General features: G+C 45.0%; 1 protein-coding gene across 1 annotated transcript; it reads right to left on the bottom strand.

Annotated features, from left to right (window-relative positions):
• Positions 1-987: 987 nt before the first annotated feature.
• On the bottom strand, positions 988-10654 carry LOC120312152 (borealin-2-like). Its single transcript, XM_039352475.1, has 10 exons — positions 10470-10654; positions 9482-9610; positions 8812-8864; positions 8134-8194; positions 7628-7704; positions 7390-7448; positions 6540-6647; positions 5106-5229; positions 4325-4411; positions 988-1162 (listed from the first exon to the last, which is right to left on the bottom strand). Exons 1-10 carry the CDS (start codon positions 10603-10605, stop codon positions 1121-1123), a joined length of 876 nt encoding a protein of 291 aa, XP_039208409.1. The 5' UTR covers positions 10606-10654; the 3' UTR covers positions 988-1120.
• Positions 10655-11491: the final 837 nt, after the last annotated feature.

Below are 11491 nucleotides of genomic sequence, written 5' to 3' on the forward strand. Positions count from 1 at the left end.
TTATTTTTACAAGGTATATATCCTATGTGATATCTCTGTGACGTTGGTCACTAAACAAGGTTGTAAGCTAAGGACTGTATAGCATGTCTCTAACCAACTTTTAAAAACTAGCTAAGGCACCGAATGTAGTACTACCATGATACAGTTGGAGTATGCAGGTTGATTTCTGATGGTTAGCTATTCTTCTTTGATAAGATCATATTGGGATTTTCCTGAATTGTTAAGAGCCATTCTCAAAAGACTAAAAAATGCAGATCTTTGGGGCTCTCTAGATCAGTGGTTCTCAACCTTTTTACTGCCGCGACCCCCCCCAACCGGTCGTAAGTTGAGGACTACTCAACCGGTCGTAAGTCGAGGACTACTCAACGGGTGCAGCACCGTTTGCAGAATGGGACTTTTGGCGGGCTCAGCAGGGCAGAGACAGCCTGGACAATTCCTATTGGCTTTTGAAAGCCAATAGAATTAGACTATTCAAGAGAGTCTATTCTATTGGCTTTCAGAAGCCAATAGAATAAAAGGGAGTAGCACAGCTAAGGAAAAGGGGGGGGGGGAATGGCGGACTGCGTTGTTTGGCGACCCCCGTGAAATGGTCATTTGACCCCAATTGAGATCCTGACCCACAGGTTGAGAACCACTGCTCTAGATGCACTACCATTTATTTTTGACCAGGAGGGAATATACCTTCACCAAACTTTGTTATATGCATGCTCGCTATAAGATTATGCCAGGAATCGGGCAATTTCATAACTTGATTATCAAGGTGACAAATGCTAAACCTACTCAGAACTGTGAAGTGCATTCTTCAGTTTTTAATTCTAATGGAAGGTCAGTTTCAAATGTTTCAATAAACCTTTAGCTAAATTCACTAATTATGTTTCATGTCTACATACAGGCATAAATTGAAATCTGGGGGAATGAAGGCCAATCAACATTTTACTTTCATTCTCCCACTAAGAACGTTTCCTTCAAGTGTCAAGTCACCAAGTGTTTCTAGATGAGAAATATACAAAGTTTAATAAGCAATAAATCCTTAAAACCAATTGCCTGCTGCTTTAAATGCATCCAGGAGTTTCTTTATATGAAGGAAATACAGGAAAAGCTGCCATCCATTTCTTCAACTTTACTTAACTGTTGCTTTTCCACAAAGGGCTGTCAGCTGGTTCTGAGGAAGGAAAAGGCAGTTCATGTAAGAATCTCCTTAGAAAGCTAAACATCATTTCGGTGGTTATTCCTGCTTTTTGTGGATTTTTATTTAATGGATTTTATGTGAAGGCAATGTAAAAACAAGATCAGGAGCTGGCTGTGGCTCAGATCATGAGCTTCTTGTTGCAAAATTTAGGACTAAATCATATTCCTGATGAATATACAGTAGAGGTGACAAATAGATTTAAGGAATTAGATCTGATAGAGTACCTGAAGAACTATGGATGGAGGTTCGCAACATCGTACAAGAGGTAGCAACTAAAACCATCCCAAAGAAAAAGAAATGCAAGAAAGCAAAATGGCTGTCTGAGGAAGCTTTGCAAATAGCTGAGGAAAAAAGGGAAGCTAAAGGCAAGGGAAAAAGAGAAAGATACACCCAATTAAATGCAGAATTCCAGAGAATAGCTAGAAGAAATAAGAATGCCCTCTTAAATGAACAGTGCAAAGAAATAGAAGAAAACAATAGAATGGGGAGAACTAGAGATCTCTTCAAAAAAATTGGAGATGTGAAGGGAACGTTTCATGCAAAGATGGGCATGATAAAGGACCAAAATGGCAGGGACCTAACAGGCAGAAGAGATTAAGAAGAGGTGGCAAAATTACACAGAAGAACTATACAAGAACAAGCTTAGCATCCCTGATAACCATGATGGGGTGATCACTGACCTCGAGCCAGATATCTTAGAATGTGAAGTGAAATGGGCCTTAGGAAAACTGAGCAACAACAAAGCTAGTGGAGGTGACAGTATTCCAGCTGAGCTATTCAAAATCTTAAAAGACGATGCAGTAAAAGTGCTACACTCAATTTGCCAGCAAATTTGGAAAACTCAACAGTGGCCACAGGATTGGAAAAGGTCAGTTTACATTCCAATTCCAAAGAAAGGTAATGCCAAAGAACAATCAAACTATTGCACCATTGCACTCATTTCACATGCAAGTAAAGTTATGCTTAAAATCCTACAAGCTAGACTCCAGCAGTATGTGGATCAAGAACTTCCAGAAGTACAGGCAGGATTTCGAAGAGGCAGAGGAACTAGAGATCAAATTACCAACATACGCTGGATCATGGAGAAAGCTAGGGAGTTCCAGAAAAACACCTACTTCTGCTTCATTGACTATGCTAAAGCCTTTGATTGTGTGGATCACAACAAATTGTGGCAAGTTCTTAAAGAGATGGGAGTACCAGACCATCTTATTTGTCTCTTGAGAAACCTATATGCAGGTTAAGAAGCAACAGTGAGAACTGGACACGGAACCACTGATTGATTCAAAATTGGGAAAGGAGTCTGGCAAGGCTGTATTCTGTCGCCCTGCCTATTTAATTTATATGCAGATCACATTATGAAAAAGGCAGGGCTACATGAAACAAATGTTGGAATTAAGATTGCCGGAAGAAATACCAACCTAAGATATGCGGATGATACCACTCTAATGGCAGAAAGTGAAGAGGAACTAAAGAGCCTCTTGATGCGGGTGAAGAAGGAGAGTGCAAAAGTTGGCTTGAAACGTAACATTAAGAAAACCAAGATCATGGCATCCGTCCCTCTCAATTCCTGGAAAATAGATGGGGAAGAAATGGAGGTAGTGACAGATTTTATCTTCCTGGACTCCAAAATCACTACAGATGGGGACTGCAGCCAAGAAATTAAAAGACGCTTGCTCCTGGGGAGGAAAGCTATGGCAAATCTAGACAGCATACTAAAAAGCAGAGACATCACCCTGTCAACAAAAATACGTATAGTCAAGGCCATGGTTTTCCCAGTTGCAATGTATGGCTGTGAAAGTTGGACCATAAGAAAGGCTGGGTGCAAAAGAATTGAGGCCTTTGAATTGTGCTGGAGAAGACTCCTGTGAGTCCCCTGGACTGCAAGGCGATCAAACTGGTCAGTCCTAGAAGAGATCAACCCCGACTGCTCTTTAGAAGGCCAGATCCTGAAACTGAAACTCAACTACTTTGGCCATCTAATGAGAAGGAAGGACTCACTGGAGAAGAGCCTAATGCTGAGAAAGATGGAGGGCAATAGAAGAAGGGGACGACAGAGAAGGAGGTGGCTGGATGGAGTCACTGAAGCAAAGGCGTGAGCTTAAATGGACTCCAGAAGATGGTAGAGGACAGGAAGGCCTGGAGGAACTTTGTTCATGGAGTCGCGATGGGTCGGACACGACTTTGCAACTAACAACAACAAATGTAATTTTATGTCCAAACAAAATGGAAAGCTGATTTTAGCAAAATGATTATCCTTCATGTCATTTATTTCTAATGAAGGCTACAAGTCTATTCATCCTGGAAAAAGTCTGTCTGTGTTCACTAAGAATCAGTGACGTGATGGCATAGAATTGATCAGTCTTGCAAGTCTCACTTCTTAGATCCACAGCGTGGATCATTCCAGTTCAATGATTTAATTTCCATTCTAAATAAGAATAGGGAATACTTTGTCTCCAAGGGAACAAACGTTTTCCAATTGGCCAAATTCAGTCCAGCTGCCATTTTGCAAAATTGCCAGTGTCTACCTATAGCAGTGCTTCTCAACGTTTGTGTGACGGCGACCCCCGTCACACAAACGTTCTGTGCATGCGCGGTACCGTGCGCATGGGGGTGGGGCCCCAATGCGCGCCCCCATGCGCGGTGCGCATGCGTGACGGCGTGCATGCGCGGCACCCCCATGCGCAACACCCCCCATGCGCGGCACGCGTGCACGGCGCTGCCCCCATGCGTGACGCGTGTGCGCGGCGCGCCCCCGTGGTGGCGCGCGTGCACGGCGCCGCGAAAAATGGCGGGTCGCCATTTATACCCCCGCCATTTATACCCCCGATATATACCCCCGAAAAATGGTTGATCGAGCGACCCATAGGTTGAGAACCGCTGACCTATAGCAACCCTTGTGTGAGAGTATCCAATACAAACTCTCAATGTTCTCTTTAGACCTTCTGGCTAAAAAAGTTTTGCCAACTCCTACTTTTCACCAATTGGGAAAGAGAAGGGATTCAGACCAGCTCAGAACTGAGCAGAGTCAAGAGCTGGAGAAAAGTTTTCTGAAGAGGGAAACTCCAAATTCTCCAACAAATATGGATGTGGGAGGCAGCTAGCCATTTCTCAAAATACTTCACTTTCAACACTTACCACCAGGGTGTGGATGTGCTGGACAGTGTCATTATTTAACAGCTGCACATCAATGTTTTGGATGTCATCACCAGATGAGCAAAGAGTCTGAAACAATGCAAAAAGATGTCATTTGGAATGCACCTAGGGTGACTCCTCAACTTTCCTTTAGCAACCAAAGTTATGATGGTGCTAAAAAAAATATATCCAGTCCTCACATTTATGATTGTTGCAGCTTCTAACAGTCACGTGATCAACATTCAGGTGCCTGACAATTAGCCTGTATTTTATGATGGTAGCAGCATCCCAACAAGCAGTCAATGTGGAAAGCCTAATTCGCTGAATGACATGATTCATTTAACAACTGCAGTAATTCACTTAATGATGGCAGCAAAAAAAGTGGTAAAATTGGGTGTGAGTCATTTACTGACCGCCTTGCTTAGCAACATGTTGGTCCCAATTGTCATAACTTGAGGATCATCTGCACAGCAAATAATACATCTGATTTCATATATATTTTTCCCCTTTCATGTTGCTAGATGTTTTGTGGTCTTATTTCCACCCCAATGACTTCAAAACTCCAGGGCCTTCCCTTAGTAATGCCGATTTTATTCCTAAGCATCTTGAAATAATTGCTACTGACCTCACAGTGAAGTCTGTCTTTTTCGCCATCCTATTTCCGTGATGACCAGATTCATGCAGCTTCTTAACACACAATAACTAGATCCTGGAGATGTATGTACATCTACGTATACATACACCCATCAAGCGAAGCCAGTTCCGCTATAGACAAAGCCCTTACCTGCCCATCGCTCAGAGGTATGTTGATAAAAGGAAGGGATCGTTCAGGCGGCATCGAAGAACTGCGAAGACTGGAAGTCTGAGTTCTCTCAGAGTTTCCCGTGGAGAGCCCCCTCTGTGCAAATCTAGCAAAAGAAAATGGGGGGGAGGGTAGACAAAGAGATTGCTTTGAGTCTTTGAAATATTCATCTTCAAAAAAATCAGGCTGCAGGTATCAAAATTAAATGTGTGTACATATATATCCATGCATAGGTAGGTAGATGGGCAGAGAGACAGAATTTAAATTTATTGACTGCCCAGCTCTCTATATATACAAATACACACAAGCAGGTAGACAGCTTCAGAGGGTTTTTTAAAAAAATACAGCAGCTTTAAAGAGTCTGTTCATTAAAGCAGCCATGTCTTTGTTCCTATTTCCAAGCTGTCAGGGCACTGCCATCAGATCACTTGCTCCCCAAGGTCCCAAGAACAGGCAAGAAGAGGGTCATCTGAACATCCAGAGGGCAACTTTCTCAAGGACCTCTAGAGAGCTGCAACTGGAGAAATGGTCCAGCACCAATCCATTCAGAAGACCCAGGGCGTTTTCCTCTCTCGTCCCTAACAACACAAACATGCCCTGACAATCGCTTAGTTTCTGACATTGCCTTCGTCTTCTCCATGGGTGAAATGGGCTTAGGGCACCCCTAGTTAAACTGGTGCTGCACACCTCATCCATTTTGACAGCATCTAAGGCAGCGGTGGCGAACCTATGGCACACGTGCCAGAGGTGGCACTCTGGGCCCTCTCTATGGGCACGCGTGCCGTTGCCCCAGCCCCACCTCTCCCGCGGCCCCCTCCTCCCCAGCAGCCACCTGGAGGAGAATCGCCCCTGGCCGTGGTCCGCGCGCAGTAGCCCAGCCAAGGACATAGCCGGGCAGTGAGGACAAGACTCCACCCTTGCACCCTGTCGCACCCAGATGATGCTGTGGGGTGCAGGTGGAGGGCGTGGCTGCCATGGCACTGCAGGGCCGCCTGGGTGATCTGCGACGGGCCATGGAGGTGGTAGGTGGCCCTGCGGGCTGGCGGAGTAGGACAGGGAGGCGGGCAAGCGGAAGTGGGGGCAGGGCAGTTTTTGGGCACTCGGTGTCTAAAAGGTTCGCCATCACTGATCTAAGGATAGCTTCCAGACATGGATAGTTCCTTAGGCTCATCCTCTTGGAGAGAGGTTGGGGTGCTGCAGTGACTTGACAGAGAAGCAAAGCAAGCAGGGTAAGGATCCGCAGTGAGAACAATCTGTTTCACGCTGCGGTCATTTTGTGCCGACTCAAGGATAGGTGGAGAGCCCTTCCACTCTGGAAGAAAGCCGTAGGCAGACATCCACCTTCTCTGGAGAAGTCCAATTAGTGGTATAAGAGTGTCAAGAATCTACCCTTTTAAAAAACCCAGCAGTATTGACCTTTTAGAGCCTGAGCTGGTGAACCTGGGAGTAGATCTCGGCGGCTCACGCAGAGAAGCTGATCGCTCAATGCGTCTCATGTTTGGAGTGGAACATACAGATGCAGACCTGATGGAAGACACCGTCTTGAATAATTACACACACACACACACACACAATATTTCTTCCTATAACTGCTCCTGTTCACACACCCCTGCAAATATAGCTAAGATGCAATTGATGAAGGCCTAAAATGTTGGAAGAAAAACTATTCTGTGCAGTCCTGAGAAACAGCAGCTGACTTTATTCTTTCCTTGAAACAAACAAACAAAAAAAAAAAGGATTCTTGGAAGCAACCCATAACTTCTTCACTGATCCACTTGCTTTTGCTAAAGGAGCTCCCAGCCTTCAACTGCTTTAAGACTATTCCAGCTAGGTTAATTTCCAACAGCTTGATGCTTAAAGGTCTTCTCCACTAAAATTTAAAAAAAAAAAAAAGAGCCTGGGCCTGACTCTGCTTATGATACAGACAAGTGCTCCAAGAAAACATTCCAGTCCAGAGCAAATTCTGATTATCCATCCACCAGTCTCTTTTCCATATTTTCACTCCTCTGCAGAAAAGTCCACTGCACCTTTGGCAATCAAGCCATGCTCATTTCTTACTGGTTCGTTACCGAGGTTTTTCCCATAAGAGGATTCCCCCCCACCCATTTTGGACACCCGATACTGCTAAGCACTCATCCTCGCCCCTGGAATATTGTCCAGCGTCTCAGCTAACCAGTGGTGCCATCTTTTTATCAATCCCTCTCAGTGGACAAATTGCCTTCATCTTTAAATACAGTATGAATTAAAAGCATTGATCCGCTCTTACCTGCAGAGAATACCCTTTTTATCTGTGATGGCAGAAGTCAGTGACTTGGTTTTAAATATCTGCAAAAAAATAAGAATAATAATAAGGTATATATATATATCTTATTGGCATGGCATTAAATCCAAAGCAACTTTGGGGGAATGAAATACAAACCTGGTGCAGACAAAGGTGCCTTCAAACTTGCAAAGAAAACAGGCTCAAGAAAACAGAACAGATCATTATCCTTTTTCCCACCTACCTTCTGAGATGTTTTCTTGCTTTGTGTCCCCTGGTCCTCTTTTGCTTCCTTATATTCCACAATTGTGGTGACTTTAACTGTAAAGGACATTTGGGTCAAGAGTTAGGAGACTAAGAGCAGGTACAAGTAAATACAGAAATGACATAACAGGAAAGTTTAGACCTTAGGGATTCAGTAGCTAATCCTTTGACATATGCATGGCCCTAATAACCAGCCATTTTTCATCACAACTATGGCAAAATGGGTTCAAAAGGAGCTGGGTGCGCCACCTTGATCCCCCTTTAAAGTAGCTCCTGGCATTCCCACAATCTCTAGAACTTCTCAGCAAGTAGAACTTGACCGAGAAGTCAAGAAACTGAGGTCCATTTATCTGGTAGGTGTCCAAGCTGTAGAAACTAGAATCAAGCAGACTTTGATGCTTTCCAGATGTCTTAGACACCATTACTCCCTTCAGCTCCCAAAAGGATCAGTACAGAAGAGCTTGGGAAGAGCACTTTCAGATTTACCTCGTTTGCTGTTTGTCCTTATTAATCTGGGACTGTGCAGGTTTCCAATGCCACAGTTGCTCTTTAGAGGCGATGGGGAGAAAAGGGAAAAAATTAAGACTAGCATCCTAGAGATCCCTTCGTCCAGATTAGGCACAACTCATCCATTTCTAGCTATATAAAATAATCAGAAATAAGGTTTCAGTATCCTGCTAATAGTTCTATATCTGGAAAAAAATCCCAACAGATACAGATGTTATCCATGACTCCCTTGCGTGTGCGTTTCAGAGACATTTCCTCACCAGACTTCTCCATGCCTCCAACAAGCGCAGAGCTTCTAATGTCAACCACCAGAAAACTTTTTGTTCATTGTGCATTATGTCTCAAATCCTTACGGCAATTTTACACCATAAAATATTTTGCCAAATTTCGATTCCACAGGAATTATGAGTCCTGGATTTTGGGTGCCTTCTGTAAGTTAGCCCATTGGAGGTATCTTGGTTCAAAAATTGTTCTATGATGCACCGATTCGTCCAGTTAAAGTTACAGACAAGAGAGTTTTAATAGTATATAAATAGAAGAACTAATTCCATCCCCATCAACCTATCAGAGATCTCCCTATTGGTATAGATACAACATACTATTCCCATTCAATGTTTTAATATACTTTGATACAACGGACTCTTTGCAGATACTTACTTTCTCCAGAGTGGCAACAGCTGTTGCTGCAGCTGCATCTTCCTCTTTTAGATCTGGAAGACAGAGATTAAACCATTATGCCAAAGCAGCTGGCTGCCAACTCACAAAAGTGACTTGCATCCTACAGATCAGAAATATCTGGAGCCGGATCACAATTCTCAGGATCTGCATCCAAGCAGGCCAGTAGCAGCAAAGATTGCTAGAAGTTGGAATTTAGCAACTTCTGGAGATGCAGCCATATTTAGCTGCTTTTAGCTTGATCTCAAAAAGTTAAGCAGGGATAGTAAATTTGGGGGCTAGAGTTAAGAATGGGAAATCAAAAGACACCCAGGAAGAAAACAGTGACAACGTCCCATCCGCTAAATAAAAAAAAAAAGTTCGACGAGTCCATGGAGTTCAGGTAGACCTTCAACCATGGAAAGTCTGGTTGGCTTTCACCAGTCACTCTCCCTTTCTCTCTGTGGGCCAGGGTGAAAAGAGTACACCGCCTTGAGGTATGGGGGGAAAGAGTTCCTTCCTCTTATGCCACTTTGTCTGAACTCGTAGATATGGAAGGGTTCTCAGGAAGACCAACAACAAAGTAGGGACTGCAAGCTTACAGGTCAGGAGAAGAAACACCTGGGCTAGGAGAAGGGAGAAAGCAAAGTGGGCAGCAGGGCCCAGGGCTCACCCAACAAGTCTTTCCTCTTCATTTTTCTCATGGCTGGGGGCAGAGCCAGCAACTCCACTCTGAAGGCTTTCTCAGCCATCTGGAGAAGTGAAGCCAGCTCCTTCTTCATCTCTTGCAGGTGTTCCTTTGCTTGAACAGAGAAGCAGGTGTCAATAGAAGAGCATACCGTCTATCAGGGGTGTCCAGCCTTGGCAACTGAAAGACCTGTGGACTTCAATTCCCAGAATTCCCCAGCCAGGTGTGCTGGAAGTTGAAGTCCACAAGCCTTAAGGTTGCCAAGGTTGGACACCCCTTCTCTCTATGGAGCTCAGGGTTGAACCTGTGAGGTCCTTGAGGCTCTCCGAACGTGGTTTTATTTGCTTGCAGATGTTTTGTTACCCAGATGAAAACCGCCAAGCTCAGAGAGCACCAAGGACTCCATAGAGAAGCAGAGAATGAAAAGGGTGTCAATTACTTTCTCCAAAGTAATTGGGGAAATTGATGGGGAGGATGGCAAGGTGCAAACGCAAAGCTAGCCTCATTAGGGTCAGCCAATTGACACCCAGAACAACTTGCACCACCAATGAGGGTTACTGAATAAACCACAATGGGCAAGGCTCTCCCCAAGGATAATCCATAAATACCACTACTAATCAAAGGGATGAAGTTCTCACACGGTGTGAAGCCAAAACCAACTATAGTATCTTGTAGTTTAGCATGAGGGCATCACACCGTCTCCTAACTTCTCCTGCCAACTTATGGGATGTCAGACGCTTAACTCCCATGAATCCCAGGTCTCAGCATAATGGTTCTTGTAGTCCAACAGAATGTCTGAAGATCTTTGGTTGGGGAAAGATGGAAGAACACCCCTCCCCCGTTCAGGGAGACAAACGTGGGAAGGAAGGAAGGAAGGAAGGAAGGAAGGAAGGAAGGAAGGAAGGAAGGAAGGAAGGAAGGAAGGAAGGAAGGAAGGACCACAACGGGATGCGCCCCTTTCTTGAAGCCTCACCTTGGTGGTCGAAATCCTGCAGAAAGAGGCTGATCCGCTGGTGCCTTTGCTCTTTGCTCAAGACGTTCCGATCCGGTTCGACTCCGGAGTCGGCGCTGCGCTTCTTGGCGTCTTCCAGCTGCTTCCTGAGCGCCATGGAGGACTGAGCCTGGCCGGACCACCTCCGAGCCCGCGGGATGATGCCTCCCCGAAAGGAACGTAGGTGAGGGGGGGGGGATATTTATAGAGACCCGCCCCTCTGGTAGACACGCCCCCTAGGAGCCATGGGGCAGTGGGGGGGGGGGAAGGTGGTAGGGGTGATTCCCAGCTCGGCTGCCAGGATCGCTTTGGGGGCGTAGAAGCAACACAGAGAGATTCAGGTGCGCTGGACCTTTGTTGAAAAAGTTTTGAGGTTTGTTTTTGTTTTTTTTGCAAAGATGGGGTGGGAGCAGATCTGCACCTGCTAATTCAGATTGCCCGGTCAACAACCAAAGGTGACCGGGCTGAGGAGGCAATGGGAGCTATATTCCCATTCTACACCCCCCTCCCCCCAAAAAACCCTGAAGGTCTCAACTGGAGTCAGGCTGAGTTCCAGTTATGCACCTGTGGGTAATGCTTTAAACCTGGTTACTGTGTGCTGTCTGGGTTTGCAGCCTATAGGACCAGAGGCTGATGCAACTGGCTAGCTTTGCAAAGGACCTAAAGCTACTGGGAACGAAAGCCGATCAAGGTTAAAAGTAACCAAAATTTAACACGTAGAGATTCATATAGCTTTTGCGTCTCGATTGGAGTGGCAACCAGCCAGTTGACTATGGTTTTTCTGAATTCAGATAACACACATGAATGATAAGTGAACTACTGTCTGGATTTGACCAGCAGTTTGGGGGGGGGGACAACAGCCAACCACATTTATATTAGGGTGCTGAATTAACTCAGGTATCCACTTTTTTAATCCCCTCAATGCAAGCCTAACCATGGGGAGTTGGAAAATGGACTAGTATGAGCCCAATCATGGTTAAGCACTGCACTGGTTGTGATGTGTG

This window comes from Crotalus tigris, unplaced genomic scaffold, assembly GCF_016545835.1.
Source record: "Crotalus tigris isolate CLP2741 ecotype Arizona unplaced genomic scaffold, ASM1654583v1 scf7180000018432.44079421565:4894166, whole genome shotgun sequence".
NCBI classification, from domain to species: Eukaryota; Metazoa; Chordata; class Lepidosauria; order Squamata; family Viperidae; genus Crotalus; species Crotalus tigris.

Bases quoted from the DNA above. Each gene is read 5' to 3' on its own strand.
- LOC120312152 (XM_039352475.1), bottom strand. From the start codon at position 10,605: ATGGCGCTCAGGAAGCAGCTGGAAGACGCCAAGAAGCGCAGCGCCGAC. The intron at 9,611-10,469 runs GTGAGGCTTCAA...TCTCTGTTCAAG, and splicing joins GCAGGATTTCGACCACCAAG to CAAAGGAACACCTGCAAGAG. The intron at 8,195-8,811 runs GTAAGTATCTGC...TCGCCTCTAAAG, and splicing joins CTGTTGCCACTCTGGAGAAA to AGCAACTGTGGCATTGGAAA.